The 19,084-nt window shown below is 64.6% G+C and overlaps 4 protein-coding genes across 6 annotated transcripts; 1 reads left to right on the forward strand and 3 right to left on the reverse strand.

Annotated features, from left to right (window-relative positions):
- Window positions 1-426: 426 nt before the first annotated feature.
- On the forward strand, window positions 427-1,871 carry NHP2 (NHP2 ribonucleoprotein). 2 transcript variants are annotated; one of them, XM_056349420.1, is made up of 4 exons: window positions 427-606; window positions 688-757; window positions 834-939; window positions 1,635-1,871. In XM_056349420.1, exons 1-4 carry the CDS (start codon window positions 456-458, stop codon window positions 1,749-1,751), a joined length of 444 nt encoding a protein of 147 aa, XP_056205395.1. In that variant the 5' UTR covers window positions 427-455; the 3' UTR covers window positions 1,752-1,871. The 2 variants fall into 2 exon arrangements, with proteins under 2 accessions (XP_056205395.1, XP_056205394.1); XM_056349419.1 differs by having other exon boundaries at window positions 429-606; window positions 1,666-1,871.
- Window positions 1,872-2,249: 378 nt separating this feature from the next.
- On the reverse strand, window positions 2,250-7,474 carry N4BP3 (NEDD4 binding protein 3). Of its 2 annotated transcripts, none has more exons than XM_056350331.1 (5): window positions 7,319-7,474; window positions 5,139-5,582; window positions 4,373-4,927; window positions 3,882-4,139; window positions 2,250-3,655 (listed from the first exon to the last, which is right to left on the reverse strand). In XM_056350331.1, exons 2-5 carry the CDS (start codon window positions 5,550-5,552, stop codon window positions 3,083-3,085), a joined length of 1,800 nt encoding a protein of 599 aa, XP_056206306.1. In that variant the 5' UTR covers window positions 5,553-5,582; window positions 7,319-7,474; the 3' UTR covers window positions 2,250-3,082. The 2 variants fall into 2 exon arrangements, with proteins under 2 accessions (XP_056206306.1, XP_056206307.1); XM_056350332.1 differs by having other exon boundaries at window positions 5,139-5,585.
- Window positions 7,475-12,035: 4,561 nt separating this feature from the next.
- B4GALT7 (beta-1,4-galactosyltransferase 7) lies at window positions 12,036-14,743 on the reverse strand. Its single transcript, XM_056350408.1, has 6 exons — window positions 14,628-14,743; window positions 14,181-14,540; window positions 13,325-13,550; window positions 12,973-13,056; window positions 12,682-12,786; window positions 12,036-12,501 (listed from the first exon to the last, which is right to left on the reverse strand). The coding sequence occupies exons 1-6, from the start codon at window positions 14,672-14,674 to the stop codon at window positions 12,346-12,348; spliced, it is 978 nt and encodes a 325-aa protein (XP_056206383.1). The 5' UTR covers window positions 14,675-14,743; the 3' UTR covers window positions 12,036-12,345.
- A 518-nt stretch (window positions 14,744-15,261) lies between these two features.
- Window positions 15,262-18,936, reverse strand: LMAN2 (lectin, mannose binding 2). The gene is given in 9 exon segments (XM_056350278.1): window positions 15,262-15,763; window positions 15,913-16,032; window positions 16,357-16,417; window positions 16,419-16,472; window positions 16,686-16,847; window positions 17,944-18,023; window positions 18,324-18,441; window positions 18,567-18,685; window positions 18,765-18,936. Coding segments are annotated over 9 exon segments (1,020 nt in total). The 5' UTR covers window positions 18,910-18,936; the 3' UTR covers window positions 15,262-15,602.
- Between the last annotated feature and the right edge of the window lie 148 nt (window positions 18,937-19,084).

Genomic DNA, 19,084 nt, shown 5'->3' on the forward strand with positions numbered 1-19,084 from the left:
AGCTGGTTGTCCCTCGGTGGTGCCTGCTAGGCGGATGGGATGAGGAACACAGCGGTTCCTGGGAGGGCCACCAGGAGAGAAACCTCCTCGCTTCCCTGGGAAGGCCGCGGCGCAGCCCTGACGTGCGGGAAGGCCCTTGGGATGAAGGAAAGGGGTTAACGCCGCCGTCTGTGACCAGCTGGGGCGAGCCGGAGCCCGGCTGTGCGCACCCAGGCTGCGGCTGACCCCGCTGCCCGCCCCGCAGCGACGGCCCCTGCTGGCTCCTTGTCCCACGTGTGTGACGGTGGCCGGAGGGGGCGGGGGCGGTCCGAGGGCTGGGGTGTGCTGCTCGCTATTGGCCGGCGCCGGGGGCCGGCAGCGCCCGGGGCGTTGCCGATTGGCTGGCGAAGAGCCGGGAGCTGTCAGTCCCGCCTGCGGGCTGCACATGTCCCGGAAACGGAAGTGGCGGCGCGGCCATGGCGCGGGAGAAGCACCCAGAGGCGGCAGCGGAGGCGGAGAGAACGCCTGAGCGTTCGTACCAGGAGCAGCTGGATTTCCTGAACCCCATCGCCCGGCCGCTCGCCTCCCGCAAGCTGACGCGCAAGCTCTACAAGTGTATCAGGAAAGGTGTGGCCGGTAGCGGGACCGGGGCATGGCGGGGGCTGGGCCGCGGCGGAGCAGCTCCCTCACAGTGTGGTTCTCTTGCAGCGGCCAAGCACAAGAAGATCCGCCGCGGTGTGAAGGAGGTCCAGAAGTTCATCAACAAGGGCGAGAAGGGGTAAGCGCTGCCCTGGCCCCACTGCCCCAGCTCAGCCCGGCCTGGCCCTGCTGCTGACACGGGCTTTCCCCTTCAGGATCACAGTGCTGGCCGGCGACACGCTGCCTATCGATGTGTACTGCCACATCCCCATCATGTGCGAGGACAGGAGCATCCCCTACGCATACGTCCCTTCCAAATCGGTAAGGGGCTGCGGCTGCACAGCCGGGAGGAGCCAGCCCCAGTGAGTGGGAGCCCGGTGGCAGCGCCCGGTCCAGGCAGTGCCTGGAGCCTTCCTGGGGAGGTGCAAATCCAGTGCCTGAGCAAAGCACCCGGTGCTTGTCTGTGGCCAGGGCCCGAGAGAGATAAACGGTCATGGCACAGATGTAGGAGTGTTGCACTATGGGACCACAGAACTGTTTGCTGTAATCGAGTCCCAGCCACACCTGGGGATGGGAGCTCTCTGGGACAGAACCAAAGTGTGGTTTCCCCCCCCTTGGCTCTGCACTGGGACCTGGCTGCTTGCAGCAATGAGACACTGGCCAAAGTGTGGGGTTGGTGGGGCATACTCCCCTTCATAGACTGGAAGTTGGGGGTAGGGATGTGTCTTTGGGACTAAACCCCAGACACGGGTGGCTCTGCAGAGCCTGGCTGCCCACTCTGAGGAAGGAGAATGGTGTGTGAGACTAGCGCCAGCCCCTCCTGGCATGTGCCACCCCAGCACTTTGCTTCTGGGATGTAGGAGCTGAGGTGGGAGAACGGTTCTTAAATCCAGCATAAATCTGGAGGGCTTGGGTTTGAAGGGCTGGCAGTCATCTTCCCTGCATGAGGCCAGGGCATGAAGTGTGTTGGCTGAGTGTCCAGCTTCTCACGTTGGGGGGGATATGGCATCCCCCAGCCTCCCCCATGGCCTTGGACTGTTCCCACAGGACCTGGGAGCCGCAGCTGGCTCGAAGCGCCCAACCTGTGTTATCATGATCAAGCCCCACGAGGAGTACCAGGAGACCTACGATGAGTGCCTGGAGGAGGTGGAGGCCCTTCCCCTGCCGCTGTGAAGAGCCGGGAACGGGCCGTGCCCCGCGGGACGATGGCGGGGGGCGCTGTGGGGCGAATAAAGGCGTTTGTGGGGGTTGAAGACGCGGTCCTGGTGCTGTGTGGTGGGGGGGAAGTCGCGCCGCCAGGGGGCGCTGTGCCGCGGGGGGGGTGCCGGGAGAGACCACTCCCGCCGCGGGGGGGTGCACAGACGGGGCTGGGCGGACCACGCGCGGCGGGGGGGGTGGGGGGTGGTGTCTCCCGTGGTGAAACCATGGCGGGGGGGCCACGGCCCATCCCGACGGCAGCGCCCCAGGAGCCGGTCCGTCCGCCCCCGCGGGGCCCGGCCCTGCCGTGACTCAGCCCGCTGCAACGCCCCAGCCGGTTGTTCCGCCGGGCCGGGCCCGCACACCCGCCTGGCCTGGCTGGGGGCCGCCGGCACCCCCCGCCCGCTGGAGGAAAGCGAAGGCTGAGGCCGGAAGAACGAAATGCGGGTTTATTGCAGGAAAGGCCGCGGAGAGCCGGGCCGGGCCTCCCTCCTAGGAGAGGGCATGTGGGGATACCCCAGCCCCTGCCCAGACTGGGGAGCATCCCTGCCTGCATGCCCCCACCTCACCCCTCCCCCGCAGGCCTCCCAGCATGGCAGGGCACCAGGTTCCCGTCCCTCACACAAGGCACTCACCCCCCACTCGCTCCCCCCAGGGAAGCTGCGTTAACCGCCCTCTGCTGCAGCACAGCCCCAGCGCTGGTGGGTGACACAGAAAGCCACCAGAGGTGCTGGGACAGCTGCTCCCCTCAGCAGTCCCAGCACTTGCCAGGCTTTCCTCCTCTGCCTTCCCAGTGGCACCAACACGAACCAGTGCAGGCACAGGGCACTGCAGGTCCGGGACCCTGCTGGCACTGCGGCAGCTGGAAGCTCCCCAGCAAGGCAGTGGGGCTGGGGACAGGGCTTGGGCCTCTCCTTAGCAAGACACTAAGTTACTGGTTGTAGGGAACAGGGCGGCAGAGCAGGAGGGACAGGGAATGTCTGACAGGGCGCTTGGTTTCTGCCCCTAAGGGAGAAGGAATCACAGGGCAAACACTCCTGGAGTCAGAGCACAGGGCACATGCAAGACCCCGACCCTGGCACGGATGACCCTCCCCCTCGGACACTCTCCCCCCCCAGAAGGGCCTGAAACACTGCAAGAAGGAAAAGCTCCCTTGTCGCAACCAGTCCCTCACCCCAGGGCAGCGCCGAGCGGCCGGTCCTTGTGCAGACCCTGAGATCGTCCTGTTGCAGCAGCAAGAGACCTTCCCCCTTCACAGTCCCACCGGTCAGATCTTTGAGGATTCCACCCGCTCGATCCATGGCGAGTCGGCCCCGACATCCCTGGGCTCCGATCGCAGCTGCCGCAGCTCCCGCTCCAGCGCCTGGCTCCTGTGGTACATCTCCATGTAGCTGGCCTGGAGCTCCCGCTGATACCGCAGCACCTTCTCCTTCTCCTCCTGCCAGGTTTTCCTCTCCAGCTCAAAGTTCACAGCCTGCAGCTGGCCCTGGCGCCGCTCCCGCAGCAGCTCTGCCCACAGCCACTCCACCTGCCGTTCCAGGGGCTCTGCCGTGTCGCTGTGAAGGCCCCGGCACTTGGAGTCATCAGTTTCGCAGCCGGGGAAATCCTGGCATGCCGGCATGGGGTCATCGCCCAGCGGCAGCGAGGCACCAGGCTCCGGGGGACTCTGGAAGGAGTCTGCCAGTTGTGCCAGCTGGGAGTCCCTGGCCTGGACCTCCGCCTTGGCCTCCCGCAGCTGCGTCTTCAGGCTGAAGATCTCACTCAGCTTCTGAGCCATCTCCTCCTGGGTGTCCCGGAGCTGCTGCTTCAGCAGGGAGATCTCCGCTGCCTTCTGGCACACCTGCAGGGCACAGGCAAGCACTGAGGAAGGGCTGGGGGAACAGGACCCCAGGGGTGGCAGCACCCCAGAAGGTCACCACAGCACCCCGGGGAAACCATGAGCATCACACCTGGGTCACCCCTGCCTGTCCTCTGGCCACAAGTGACACCAGAGCAGGGAACCGCTGCCCCGGTCCTGGCTTCATGGCCAGGAGGGTGGCAACAGGGAGGGCAGGAAGGGGACTCACCTCCCATTTGGTGTCCTCCAACTTGGGGCTGACACGCTCACCCTGGGGCTGCCGGAGCTTGGGATCCTCACACTGGCACTGCTGCATGCTCAGCTCCTCCTGCAGCCGCTTCTTCTCCTGCTGCGCCTTGTAGAGCTGCAGCTGCAGTGCCCGCTGCCCACGCTGCGCCTGCTGCGTCACCTGCTGCAGCCGGGCCATGTACATCTGCTTCAGATCCTCCAGCTCATCCAGCCATAGCCGCTGCTTGTCCTCAAACGCCTGCCAGCACAGGTGAACGCTGGTGAGGGTCTGTAGCCTGCCTCTGTACGGGGCAGCCCCAGGGAGGGATCCCAAAAGGTCTCATGATGTTGAGTCCTTCTACACTTGGACATTCCCAGCCCACCACCCACCATAGCAGGACACCACCTCCTTCGTTGCTCCTTCCACCCAGGCACCGCTGCCCTACACCCCTTGCCTGAGGCACCCAGCAGAGCTCCAGCCCCACAGCTCACCTGTGTGAAGGGGTCTTCGGTCTCGCTAAGGCTCCTCTTGAGCTGCCGCAGCTCTCCTCCCGTCTCCTGCAGCCGGTCCTCCAGCTGCTTCACCGCATCCTCCAGTGAGTAGGTGAACTCGTAGGGTGGCGGTGGCTCACCGGGGCTCTGCAGCCGGCTCAGCGTGGCCATGCTTTTGCAGGACAGGGGCACCTTCTCTGGGGCCAGGGTGTCCCTGGGGCTCCGGGAAACCCTATCCAAGGAGCCCCCAATGTGGTTGATGTGGCCCATAGAGGCGCTGAACTGACTCTGGGCAGGCTTGAGGCGGGAGCCATAGGAAGGGAAGCTCTGGATGGAGTTGTGGCTGGAGTCGGAGGCCTCATCCAGGCTGATGGCATGGAGCAGGTGGGTGCGCAGTGGGCCATGCTGCGAAGCTGCTGTGCTGCTCTGTGACAGCAGCGTGTGCAGGCTCCCATTGCTCTTGGACAGCTTCTGCCCCTTGGAGGAGGACAGGCCCTGCATGGAGACCAGCCCCTTCCCAGCCACTGCCTTGAAGGCTGAAGGCCTGATGCGGCACTGAAAAGAGCAGGGTCAGGATGAGCTCAACAGCCCCACCAGCACACACCAGCACCTGGAGCCAGGGAGAACCCACTTGCTCCCAGCCCCATACCCCTGGGCATCCTCAAATCCCCACATCCCATCCCAGGCCACAGACTGTTACGCTCTAGCTCCACCCTCTCACAGAGCGGGATGTATATCAGGGCCGGCATGGAGCCCACAGCCTCACCTTGTCGAAGCGGCCCCTCTCGGGCAGAGAGCTCTTGGAGAAGTCGGCCCCGCGGTGATGCTCCCGGGAGCAGCGCTCAGGGGACCGGTTCTCACGGTCACTCTCATAGTCCCGCTTGTAGCAGGCACCCGACGCCTGGTGCTTCCGCTCCGACCGCGTCTCCTTCTTGGCCCCATGCAGGTAGCCAAAGAGCTCCCGCTGGCTCGGCCCCTTGCGCAGCAAACCGTCAGGCTGCCGAAGCCCCCGCGAGCCCCCCAGCGGGGCCCGCAGCTCCAGGGGGGACAGATCCTGCTTCTCCACCAGGCTGCCCACGCTGCCCATGCTGCCAACAACGCCGATGGGCTCTGAGGAGAGGTAGGTGCTGAGGATGCGGGTGTCAGGCTCACAGGTCACAGGACCCTGTGCTGCTGCCATGGAGGATTAGAGAAAAGCCCAGTACCAGCACTGCTGAAGGAGAGACAAAGTCAGCGACGCCAGGCAGCCGGGACTTCGAGCACCCCAGCACCCCCTTTCCCAGCCAGCCCCGAAGGCTGACCTGGGCTCGTGGCGCCGGGAGAGACCTGCCAGGTCCCAGGCAGCCGCCCAGGGGATTTGGGAGCAAAGCGAGCCGGGGCTCCCCCCTGCCACCCCCCCCCCATGGCAGAGCTCCCTCCCACACCCAGCCCCACCTCCCGCCCGCGGCCGGGGCCGCCACCACCGAAACAGGCACCTGCCGCCCGGCTGGGCGAGTTCGGGAGCCGGCAGCACCTGCCCAGGCCTGGCGCCAGCCCCGGCCCAGCAGCACGGAGCCACCCCGCCGGGACCTCGGGCTCCGGGCACCCTCTGGAAACCTCCCCAAAGCGACCCTGGGGGTGCCCAGCGCCAGGCTCATCGGTTCGGCCTCCCCAGGGTGCGCAGGGGCCAGGCACCCCTCCAGCCCCACAGGGACGCTTCCCGCATGGCACAGGCTCCCACCCCACGCAGGGTGAGCTCCCCAGCCCCCCTCACGGTCCCGCTCCCTCTGCGGGCGCTCCCAGCCCAGCACCAGGCAGGGACGAGGCGGCCGCAGCCCCTCCACTGTGTGCGTGCGGGGGATGCTGTCACCGGACATGGCTGGAAGGGGCAGGATGCGGACGGGACAATGCAGCTTCCTGCGCAGGTGGCCGCGGGAGGAAGGACGTGTGAGGATGGATGCCTTCGGCCTCAGCTCCGGCCCAGAGCTGGGGAAGGGGACGATGACCTTCAGAGGCCGCTCCGGCGGAGGGGACAGGGCGAGCGTGGCAGGGGGGAGGTAGAGCCCCGCTGCGGCTCCCGGCCCGGGTTACACCCAGGAAGCTGCCCTGGTTCTCAGCACCACGCACCGGGTAAACAAACACCCGCTTTTAATTGCTGCCACGCACAAACCTGTCTGACAGCTCCCGGCCTGCGCTGTCACCTCCCTCCGCAAGCCCAGCACCTGCTCCAGGCATCGGCACCCCGCGAAGGGCAGCAGGGATGGACCCTCTGGGAGGGTGCGGGCTGCCTGAGGTGCCACCGGGCGCGCGCGGGGATGGGGGACACGGATGTTCCCCATAGGGGGAAGCTCACGGCATCCAGCCCCCGGTACCGGGGCGTCCGCCGGGAGCAGCTCGGCCGAGCCCCGCAGCGGCTCCTCCCGGCGCTGGCGGCCGAGGAAGTAGGTCAGGCTGGGGGAGGTCTGGGAAACGCCGCGGGAGCCCGGAGGTGTCCTGCCTGCGGCGGGGAGGTGTCACCCCCGCGGCGGCAAAACACCGGTCTGGCCAGCCCGGCTCCTTCCCGGGGTGGCGGCCGCGATCTGGTCCCAGCCCCGGCCGTGCCCCCTCCGAGCCCTGCCCGGCCAGGACACGGCCACAGACCCAGCCCCGTGCCCCCGGGCGCGAACCGGGGGGCGGCGGTCGCGGGGGACCCGCCTGCACCCCCTGCGCACCCCACCGAGCCCGGCCGGAATTTCCGGCGCGGAGCGGGCGGAGGGGGAGGTCGGTCGCCGGGGCCGGGCCCGGCCGAGCGCGCTGCAGCCCGGGACAAAGCACCGCGCGGCGGAGAGCACCGGGGGCGGGGAGGGGAGGGAAGTGCTGCACCGGGGCGCACCGGGAGGCGCATCGGAGTTCCCCGGGAGGCGCAGCGGGAAGCGCACCGGGAAACGCACCGGGGCTCGCCGGGAGGCGCACCGGGCCCGCACTCACCATGCCGGCGGCGCTGCGCTCCCGCTCGGCTCCTCTCCCCGCTCCTTCCCTCGCCGTGTTTGAACGCGCCCCTCGGCCGCGGCGGCGCGGGCAGCGGGCGGAGCCGGCACCGGCAAATCGCGGCGCGGAGGCGGGCGGCGGCGGCGGCGCGGGGAGGGCGGGGCGGGGCGGGGCGGGGCGGGGGGAGGAGCAGGAAGGGGGCGGCCCGGCCGTGCCCCCCGGCGGGGCGGGGCGGGGCCCGGGGCGGGCCGGGTGCGCGCAGCGCCGAGCGCCCCTTGCGCAAATCCCCAGCGCGGAGGAGATACCCCCCTGCGCCCGCAATCCCCTGGGCTACGGCCCCGGGACCGCCGCCGGCGGCTCCAGCCGGCCCCCGGTGGCCGTCATGGTGGCGGGGGTCTGGTGGCAGCGGGCCACACCGCCCACCCCCGGCCCGGGGCAGGAGATGCGTTTTGCTCAGCCTCGTCGGCTGCACCAGCCCCCTGCAGGGGGGGGGGCGCGGGGTTTCGGCTCCGTGGGACACTCTGCGCCCTCCTCCGGCGGTTCAGCCCCGCGTGTCCCCCGCCCCAGCACCCACGGGTGGGCAGGAGCCGCCCGTGCTGTCACAGCTCACCCCACGGGCCGTGGCACACCGCGGGGGCATGGCGTACCCCCGTGGGGCTGCCGCCTGGCCTGGCACCGGTGAGACACGACACACTTCGTCCCTCTGAACCAGCCCAGCCGTGTCCTGGCCGGGAGCCGGTTTTGTCCCTCGCCACCCCTGCAGTGTGCCAGACATGGGGAGTGGGGATCCCGGCACAGGGCAGACCCGGTCGGTCACCGGGCATCCCGGCCTCCTCGGGGAGCAGGATGCCTGCAGCGGCCCAGCTCCATCCCTGCAGCCAGCACATGGTGCCTGTCCCCGGATCGTGCCCGCGCCATCCCCAGCCTGGGCTCGGGGACACACGCATCCGGCGTGCTCGCACAGCGGGGCCCTGCTCGCTGCCAGCTCCCCCCGCCGCGCACCAGAGTCCTCAAGCTGTGCTGCCAGTGCTCACCCACACACACACACTGTCCCCGGTTCCTGCTTGCCAGGCTCGCCTGTTCGCAACATCCTCAGCGTGCTGCCAAGGCACACAACCGCTCCCTTCATCCCCGGCCTCCCTGTTCCCTTGCAGCTCCTTTTCACCGTCCAGCAGCAGGACGTGTGGCCTCTGAACAGGGGACCCATCGTAACGGTGCCATTTCCCATCCGGCTGGCACCAGGGATGCGTCCGTGATGCCCCAGCCCCCTGTCGGCTCAGCACAAGTGGGGCACCCCCAGCACCCCATGGGGGCAGGCGCATGCTCACAGAGGCAGGCAGTAACAGCATCCTGCCGGGGCCCTGGACCAGGCGGGTTGTGGTGATGCCACGCTGACTTCAATGGATGCTGGTCACAGCTGCACCCCTCCGCCCCGTCTGCCCTGTTTCCTGCTGCCACATCTCCACCATGGGCTGCGCCCCCCCGAGCACATCTCCCTGGGGTGCCAGCCTCTGCAGTGCCCCAGAGCTCAGACCTGCCCCTGCCTCCCCTCGGTTTTCCCCAGCCCCGTCTCTCTGCTCACCTCATCCCCCCAGTCCCCCCCACATCACGATGCTACAGCAATTTCATGTGGTCACCAGCACACCGTGCTGGGAGCCACCTGGTTTAAAACAACCCAGCGCTAAAAGCCAGCCGATCGCTGCTCCCGCAGCAGCCCCCGCACAGCCTTGCTGACAGCAATTTGGGCCCCAGAAGGGGGGTACACAGAGGGGCAGGGCTGGGACCCCATGGGCTCTCTCTGCCCTCAAGCATCCCGATCCCCTCCTCAGGGCTGCTGCGAGCACGGGAACGCTGGGAGGCCTCCAGCTTGGCTCCACAGGGCTCCTGGGACAGCAGGCACGGTGTTATCCATCTGCAGAAAGGCGATGGGGGAAAAACCTCATCCCCTCCCGCTGGGCCATTGCTAATAACGAAGTGCGTGGGGGGCAGAACGGAGCTGAGCGACCTCCGAGTTACATTCAGGGCTATAAAAGGAAGCTGGGTCTCCAGCATGGCGCCTCTTCCACAAAAGCAACCAGAGGATGAGGGGGCTGCGAGCAGAGCTGAGAAATAGCTGCCAGGCAGCGGGAGAGGAGCCTTTAGCGCTGAGCGAAGTGCGAGGTGCACATATGCTCTCTGTTTCTGCACATCTACGTCTTCATGAAACCTGCCCAAAACTGTGTCATCTATTTTGAACAGCGCAGAGCAATACTTTGATCTCCCTCCGCCAGCCCTGGCTGCGGTTCGGGCACCGGTAAGCGGCTGGCGTACAGGTGGCTGATCCCAAAACCTGTGCAATGGAGATGGGAGCGGGGCTGCTGGGCCAAAATGTCCCTCCAGCCGACCACAGCAAGGGATGCGATGGGTCCTGGGAACACCTCTGGAGTAGTGCGCCATGTATCCAAGCCCCCCTGCAATCTTCATGCCAGACAGCAGTGCTGCTTCGGGGCCGCTGGGCTGGGGAGGCCACTGGGAGCTCTGGGGCATTGCACCCCCATGTTGCCCTGGGGTGAGGACAGCCCCCCGCAGCTGGCCTTCCTGTGTCAAAATGATGCAAAGCGGCATGGCCTGATCCTCACTGCCCCGCACCACCACCTCAACCCCTTCCTCAGGAGGCAGCCCCCCTCACATACCAATCCGCAGGGCTCTGGACTCCTCACCTAGCTCCAGAGCAGCAGAGAGAAGATGGCATCAGTTCTCTCCAGACATCCTATCCTGCTGCCCCTACACATTACACAACCTCCACGCTTGGCTCTGATGCTTTTGCCTCCCTCACGCTCCTCCCCGGAGGTGCCACATCGTCAGGGCTGCTCGTCTTCCCGAGATGGGGACAGCTTCTGTCTGGGAACGTCTGCAGGCACCCAGCAAAATGACCGTTCTGGGAAACAGCAGGCAGGGGACAGGGACAGAAGGGGGCCAGGAAACGCAAAGGGCCTGCTGTCAGCACTGGTGACAGGGCTGAACAGAGGGGTACCGGCTGCTCGGCTGGGTCTGCCCAGCTTGAGGAGGCAGCAGCACCCAAAACGCATGCCAAGACTCCAGAGCCAGCGCAGTGCAGCCCCACGCATGGCACAACCTGTGAGCCAGCCCAAGCACCCCCTGCTCCAGAGCAGCACTGCACCAGTTCACCCAGCAGGCCAAGTGGGCAAAGGAGCCTGGCACTGGCACAGGTGTCCCTTGAAAGCTGGTGGGCATTTCTGCCACCCACCCCTTGGCAGATGAGGGTGAGCGACAGCATCCCGGAGGTCACAGCGCCTGTTCGCCCCACACACAGGCAGACATGGACCAGGCACTGCTCCTGCCTGGGTCCGGAGCTGGGTCCGGAGCAGGGCATGCAACACCCCTGCCCCTCCGGCCCAGCTCTACACATCCCACTTCCCAGCAAAAGGTGCTGATGTGGCCGATGCCTACCAAATCCAAACAACCGGCAGTGCCCAGTGTCCTTCCTCATCCGCTGGGACCTTCCCAGCTTCCCCCACCTCCTTGCTCCAGCACTGCAGAGCACCCAGGCACGTTCCCAGTAGCCAGACATCATTCACCTCCTCCTTGCTGTCTCCCGACCACACAGCATCAGTGCTCCTGCCACCACCCATCGGCTGCTCTTGCTCTGACAGCAGCAGGTCCCTCAGTCACCGCACGGGCTGGGCTGCTGGGGACCCAGCGTTTGCAGGGTGTGCCTGCCCCGGTACCTCCTGGGCACCAGCACCCCAAGGCTGAGAGCGCCACTTGCCTGGGCACCTTTCCCAAGCCGTTCACTGACCCAGACAAGCCACATCCGCAGTGGGGGGGTTGAGCCCACAGCAGAGCCCTCGCAGGCCCGGCCGGCGGTGGGGGACCGGCACTGTGATACCCTCAGCAAGTAAATACCCCCCTGCCCTGCTGGAAGGGGCAGCCTGGACACTTGTCCCATCACAATATGGGAGAAACCAGCCTGGTGACGAGGCAGGGCCAGACAGCTAGAGCGAGCGGGTGAGGTCTGCAGCCTGGGTCCCACACAGCCGTGCCTCTCCCTCACCAACCCAGCCCCCCCTCCCTGTTCCCACCTCTGAGGGCAGCATCCCAGCCCCTGTCTCACCCAGGGAAGCTCATGTTCCTCTCGGCTCGGGTGGGTTAGGGGCAACCATCCTAATTCCTGCACTTCTCCACACTATCACCCTGGCTCCAACAACACCGCGGTACGGCCAGTCCTTCCCAGATCACCTCATACAAGGCCAGAGCAGATCCCAGTTCCCCTCAGCACTTCTAGGGGAACATCAGGTTCTCCAACCCCCCCCAAAAAAGGCCGAGGCAGCACGTGCCATGGAAGGCAGCCAAGGGAGGGAGCAGCTCAGCCAGAACTCTACACCTTACTGCACAGAGAGAAGTCCTGGGCTACCTCAGCTGCTGACATCCAGCAGAGCTGCTGATGCTGGGGCTCGGGGCACAGCTCAACCACAACCACTTCCCGCAATGAGGCAACCACAGCACAGCCCTGGGGGTACCTGGCAGCTGAAACACAGGCACCATCTCACTCAGAGCCCGTTTCAGACTGGCTTGGCCTCCGAACCAGAGCAGCTCGCCAGTCCAGACAGAGCGTAGCCAGGACCAAGCCAGAAACAGGTGCACTGAAGTCAGTAAGGTGAAGGGAGCAGGATAAAGGAGTGGCACAGTGCAGCCCACAGAATTCACGACTCACAGGTGCCCTGATAGTTCTTTATTGTCCTCTGAGCTGAGTGGCAGCTCAGTCATGTCCAGCGCAGGAAAACTGCCTCCTGCACCTGCCCTGGGAGGCAGCACCAGCATCTGCAGCGACGCCACCAAGTCCCACTCTCAGCCTCTTCTGTTGGTCCCAGCAAAACCTGGTTCTTGGCCTTTTCTATTCCTCTGCATCTCACCAGAACTGCCATGCTCGTCCGCTGCAAAAATCCTGCCCGCTCCAAGCAGCCCGGTGGCAGCCCCAGTGTCTCAGCACAAGCACAGCGCACACGACTGGCACATGGGAGATGGGCTCAGCCAAATGTGCACCACGGGGTCTCACTTGTGTCACAGTCCAGCAAGATATTAAGGACGGTGCAAGGGGCTCCTGCCACACTCAGAGTTGTCTGTGACTCGATTCGGTACCTCACGTTGTTCAGACCTCCCTCCCGATCCACCTTAAACTGTTCCTGAGGAAAAGAAAGACCATGCAGCCCACGCTGGCTTCCAGCGGAGGGGGAAGCACCCACCCAGTGCGCGGGGAGGGAACGCAGAGGTGTCAGGGGAGGACAGAGGCAAGGACGGCTCAGAGCATGTGGTGATCACAACCTGAATCTCCTGTGGTTCCCTTGACCAGACAGAGGTCTCACCTGCTTCTGTGCAGCGATGCGCTTCTGGTCTCTCTTTCTCCAGGCTGGGTCATGCAGGTGCTGGAAAGTCTCATATCCAGTTGTGATTCCAGAGGGACGGCGAACCTGGAAGGAGAGCAAAGCTTCTGTTAAAGCTACTGGAAAACTTGTTGCACCTGGTGCTGGAGTGGGGAGCACAGAAGGGCTGCCTTCCCCAGGTCCCAGCCTGGGCAGCTACAGCCCGGGACCAGGCAGGGAGACAAGGAGAAGTGCAATTCCAACCTAGGAGGCCATGGAGCATCCCTTCCTTACCTGGAGACCGGCTCCTTTGATACGTCGATAAAACTCATCGTCCTCCCGTCCCCAGCCCCAGAAGCGGTTGGACATGCCGTTGCACTGGAATGAGAGGGGCACCGTACCGGCTGAGGTCCGGTCCAACACAACTCCACACACCTCAGAGGAGCAGACCAGCATCACAAGCCCTGAGCACCAGCACAGCCTTCCCTCTCCCACCTCCCACCAGCTCCCACCACGGGCTCTGTCCCCAAACCATTTTGGTTCCTTTCCCCTCTTCCCAAGCACGGAGCACAAAATGTCCAACAAGTCACCAAGACGTCATAGCCCCTGTCCCAAACTGGCCAGGCCATCCCATCCACACGCTCACCATCTCATAGTGCTGCTTGGTGAGCAGCAGGATGCCACCCACATAGGTCTTATAGTGGTAGAGCGGGTGCAGCTCCGGAGACGCCACGTGGAAGGGCCCTGCCTCTGGGAAGCCATAGTCCAGCTGCTCATTGAGGGGCAGGAGATCGACGTCGTGCATTGCAATGTAGTCGGTGTCGTTGCCGCTTTCCAGAAAGCCCACATTGATCAGGGATGCCCTGTTAAACCTGCCGCGGGACCGAGGACTCAGCACCCCACGCAGCTGCCACCATCCCTTCACGTCCCTCCCCCGTGGTCCTCAGGGCTAAATGTTTGACCGGTCCCCAGATAGGGACACACAGACATGGCATCCCCTGCCACCACAGCGCGGGGTGCCACAGCTGTCCATCCTGAACCTGCACCCCGGCTTCTCCCTACACAGGCAGCACACGCTGAGCTGGAGGGCGCCACGCAGGGGCTCGGCCGCTGCAGACCCCCAGGGGCTCCCAGCTCCCCGAGGCCGGCTGGGGACCCTGCAGTGCCTGCCGGGCTGCAGGCAGGTGCCGGACAGCGAGCAAGGGGGGAAGCGACAGCATTTCCAAACCCCCCATGGAATTTCTTTGGATTTCAGCGTCACCAGATGTTTGCTGCCACAGACCTGCAACACTGGGGACAAAGCTGAAATATGTGAGTTTTCTCGCTCAGGAAGAGAAGCGAAACACCACTTTGTCCTTCTGTAAGCGCTAGAATTGGGTAAATCCGGGGGGAGCATTGCGCCCCAGCCCTGACCCTCGGCTGCCCAGTGCTGACACCAGGAACCGGGTCTTGGGCACGGGCCCCCGGGTCCCCTCGCTTGCCGCGGCGAGGGGAGACGCTACCTGAAGTGGTCCACCTGGTTGAGGATGAAGATGCGATGGCGGATCCTCTTCTTGCTCAGGAAGCGGTGCATGTAGGGCACGAAGGCCAGCAGCTCCTCGAAGCGCTCGCGGAAGGGGACGAGCAGCGCCAGGCGGTGGGGACCCCACGACGGCTCGTCCTCCGGCGGCGGGGCGGGGGGGGGCTGGGGCGGGCAGGGCTGGCGGGGGGACCCCCGGCTCTGCCCCTCGCCGGGCAGCGGCCCCTCGCCCGAGCAGCTGAGCTGGAGCCAGAGCAGCGAGGCGAAGCCCAGGAGCAGCGCCAGGAAGAAGAGCGGGAAGACGGAGCCCCGGCCGGGCAGCAGGCCCAGCAGCGGCGGGGACCTGCGGCACAGCGCGGGGGTCAGCGGGGCGACACCGGCACCGGCACCCCCACCCCCACCCGCGCCGGGACCCCCCCGCCCCGCTCACCCGCCGCCGCGCAGGCGGAGCGCGGCCCTGCGGCGGGCCGGGCCCATGGCCGCGCTCCGCCGGCCCCGCCGCCGCCGGGGACACGCTGGCTGCGCCCCGCCGCTGCCCCCCGCCCCGGAAACGGCCGGTCCGCCCCGCTGCCTTCCGCCGGGGGGAGGGGGCGGGCCGGGGGCGGGCCCGGCACACAATGCACGGCCGCGGCCCCCCGCCCCAGCTCCGCCGGCGGCCCCCGGACAGCCCTCCCGGACACCCCCCCGCCGGGGGGGGGGGGGGGGGGGGGGGGCGCAACACCCCACACACACACCGCCCGACAGCCCCCGCCAAGCTGCGACCTGCCCGGGGGCAACCCCCCCAGGTCTCTCAGACACACACCCCACCCCCTCCCGGTCTCTCAGCGCCCCCCTCCCGGGGCGTCCTACCTCCATCACCACCCCACAGCTCTCTCAGCCCCCCTCCCGGGGCATCCTCAGCCCCCCACGCCCCCACCACCACCCCCCTCCCGGGGCATCCTCAGTCCCGCCCCCCCCCAACCCCCCCCTCCCGGGACATCCTCCGCAAACCCCCCAGCTCTCTCTCAGCCCCCCCTCCCGGGCCGTCCTAACCCCCCTCCCACAAACACAGCCAGAGCCGCAGGTGGTGTCAGTCCTTTAATGCCCCGCTCGCAGCCCCCTCCCGGTCACAGCCGCCGCTTCTCACCCCCCGCAGGTCCTGTCTGGCAGGGGGAGCGCTGGAAAAAGAGGGGAGCAACCTCCAGACACCTTTGCCACAGCCCTGGGGGGGGGGGGGGGGCCCAGGGGGCATCACCCACCTCAGTCCAACCTACCGGACACCAAGGACCGGGCAGGGGTTACAGCCAAACAGACAGATAAGAAAATACTTCTGATATTTCTCAGAAACAGCTTTTAGAAACCACAGTTTTTACAGCTCCCCATAGAAAAGATGGGTTTGGGCACAGGGCACAGCCCAGGTCTTCCACTAGTAGAAACGTTTGTTCCGCTCCTGGCGTTTCTGGAAGACCACAGCTCCCACCACGGCGCAGACAATGATGCCCAGCAGTGCGCAGAGCAGGAGCAGGAACACCTTCCAGCCTGTCAGAGGCCCACTTCGGAAATTCCCCGTTGGGTCATCCACGTTGTCTGCAAGGAAAAGAACAGCTACAGAGACCAACCCAGCCTCAGTTCCTGCAGTCTCACGGGGTGTCTGACACCTTTCAGCGGGCCTTTAAGAGGGCAGCCCTGACATCCCAATTCTCCACACCAAAAGGTTTCCAAGGCCAGAGACTCACCTTTGGGCGATTTAAGGAGGCTGACACTAGGCTCAATCTTGGTCCAGTCAACGGTCTCATCTTCTAGAGGGTGCTCTACCATGAGCTGGAATAGCTTCATCGAGATAATGTCGTGATTGTCTAGGAAACAACCATCAGCACCAAGCACCATCAGAAGCTCAGAGAGATGTCCAGGCACTCGGAGCACGTCTAGGACTGTGCTCTGCCAGGTCTAGGTCTCCCTCCCTCTCAAGCCACCCTCACACCCCAGGTATCAACCTGCAATTTGAGATGTTAGCTTTTCAGGTGCCTCCTTTCCCAGGCCACAGGTCCCTACCCAAGAGGGTTTCAAGAGCCTTGTGTACAATTTGGCAAAAGGAAGCCATCAAAGCCATCCAGTGCATCCACAGTGTTACAGTCCAGGCTCAAGCAGCATGTGTTCCTGTAAGCAAAGCCCCCTCTCACCAGACAAATCTCCAGTGCCAGCAGAAGCACCAAAGAAGTAGCCGGTTGGCAGCTGCACCCCCTGCAATGTCAATGCAGTTCTTCCATTCGTTCTTGTCTTCCACATCAGTCATCACCTGCAAGACCAGGGGAGCGTCACGCCAGGAACCCATGCCACTACCTGCTCACCTGCAGCTCTTTTGGAGCCAGACATGCAGGAGGGGCAGGTGGTCAAGCCTGGAAAACCATCTCCAGGTCACCTACTGACTGATACAGCAACACCCACCCCTCAGCACTGCCCCATCTAACGTGCATGAGAGATCCTGCAGAAGGTGTCCACCATATCTCACCGTCAGGCGACCTCGGGAGTACCGAATTGCCAGGAAAGTGTCATGGTTCTGGTTCCGAAGGTCAGCGGTGCACCCCGCCAGCTCCGTCCAGCGCCCATCCTTACTGTGGTCGTACGTCAGGGAGCCATTATTAACCATTGCAGAGATATACGGGAACACATGCTGCAGTGAGGAAAGCGCTGTTGCTTTCAGGCTGCAGGCGCCTTTGAGCTGCAGACCAAGAGCCACCTTCCCCTGCCTGGTCAGAAATCTCAGCAAGAACAGTATCTCAGCAAGGCATGAAAACAGAGCCACATGCTTTGCTGCACGCTCAGGGATGGAGGGCAGAACAGCGAAATCGAAGCTCCTTTTCTACATAAAGCTGCTCCTAAACTGAGCAAGACCTTGCTCTGGCTAAAGCAGAGCAACCACTTCTGACCTTCTGTATCAATCCCCCTTCATAAGCCCAGGCAAGTAAGTGCAAGAACAGAGCACAAGACCCAGAACAGGAAGAAATCTCAATTAAGCCGGAAGAAAATTAACCCTACCCCAGACAAAACCACGACAGCAGCATAACCACACTCAGGGCTTTGTAGTCAGTAGATTATGTACACCAGGAGAGGCCAACTGGGAGGCAAGAATTCACCTCCCAGTCAGCATCAAGACAACAGGGAGATGGGTCATGTCCAGGTGCTTTATGACTTAAGCGTCAAGTTTCTCATGCAGTAGATCTCACTAGAAGTTTGCTGACTGTGCCATAATGAGATCCACAAACACAGAGGAGGACAGAAGAAAACGACCACCAGCCCCCATGGGACTGATCTGTATTTTGGCCACAGGGAATTCTGGAACAAAAAGCCAGCCCAGGAGTTTCTCTTCTAGAGACCCCCAGATTGCAAAGATAATAAGGCCAGAAACAACATGGGAAGAGCAACCAAAACACAGAGAAGCTCAGGAAATGACACTCAGGATGCATATACTCTTAGGCTGATTCCTCTAACTTTACTTCATAGATGGTGCACACTTTACACCAGGCCTGTGCCACCCTCTTAAGCAGCAGGGAAGAGGCCCGGGAAACATCTGCGTAGTCAGCAACAGCAGAAGATGGAGCACGGACATTCTATCTCCATTAATGCACATACAAACTCTTCCCTTTACCACCTCCAACGACAGGAAGAGCAGTGCACTCCCATGTAAAGAGAGACTTTTCCTTGGTTTGAGTGTGAAGCCGTGAAGAAACACCCTTCTCGGCACCGAATGAGCTCCCTGAACTACTCACCTCTGCTGCTTCATCATTGGGATATGTATCCAGGAAAATAGCCAGTCCATGAAAATTGTCCTTGCTGCCAAAGACAGGACCTGGAACAGGGCAGAACATTGGAAACAGAAGGTTCTCTGACAGAATTTGTGCTCAGAGACTTCTATTGAAAAGAGCTGTAAGAGACATTTATTGCCAGGCAGATGACTGAGGGACACCTGTTCCCTGGGATGAACAAGCAGGACACACCACCCCAATCCAGTGAAACCAGCAGAGGCAAGCTCAAACGCTCTCCCTGGCGAGAAACCAGGACAGGGGCAACTCCCTGGGCTGCCCCAGGGCACCTGTGAGCGCTGACAAGGCCTCAGCCCGGCCAGGCGGCCCCTGGCTGCGCACCGTACCTGGCACCAGGCGCTCCTGCGTGTACCATAGCGCCAGGCCGTCCCCGTGCAGGTTCTTCTTGCCGGCTCCGTGGATCTTGAAGTGGACGTGGAGCTCCCAGTCCTTGAGGAAGCAGGGCTGTGTGGAGAGACGGCCCAGCAGCGTCAGGGCAAGAGCCGAGTGAGGCACTGGGGCCGCCCCGGGCCCCCGGCGGTCTCCCCGCGTGCCCCCGCCGCTCCGCTGGCCTCTGCCCAGGCTCTCACCACGCGGTTCCAGATGGAGCCCTCGCGGCTGCGCTCGTCGGGCGTCAGGCGGACGTACTGGCTGGTGACCATGGTGCTGCCCTGGAAGTCCCACAGCGGCATCGCGGCGGAGCCCGCGCCTGAGAAGGGGCAGGGAGAGCGCGGTTCAACCCCGGCCGCTGCGGGACGGACGGCCCGCCCGCCCGGCCCCGCGCTTACCCTGATACGGCTTCATCAGCGAGTGCTCCCGTTTCAGATGTTCACTGTTGCCATCTGTGAGCTCGGCGGGGGCCGGGCGCGGCCCGGCCACCGCCAACAGCAGCAGCGCCGCGGCCACCAGCAGCCCGCCCGCACCCGCCGCCATCCTCCGCTTCCGCCTTCCGGCGCACCGCCCCCGCCCCTGGCCCCGCCCAGGAACGGCCGCCCGCAGCGCCAATCAGAAACCCCCACACCTCCGCGTTCCCGCCTCCGCGAGCGCTCGTCACCCCTGCCCGCCTATGGCAGGGGAGGGGGCGGGGCCGGGGCGGTGCGCATCTCCC

Source organism: Falco biarmicus, chromosome 8 (assembly GCF_023638135.1).
Source record: "Falco biarmicus isolate bFalBia1 chromosome 8, bFalBia1.pri, whole genome shotgun sequence".
NCBI classification, from domain to species: Eukaryota; Metazoa; Chordata; class Aves; order Falconiformes; family Falconidae; genus Falco; species Falco biarmicus.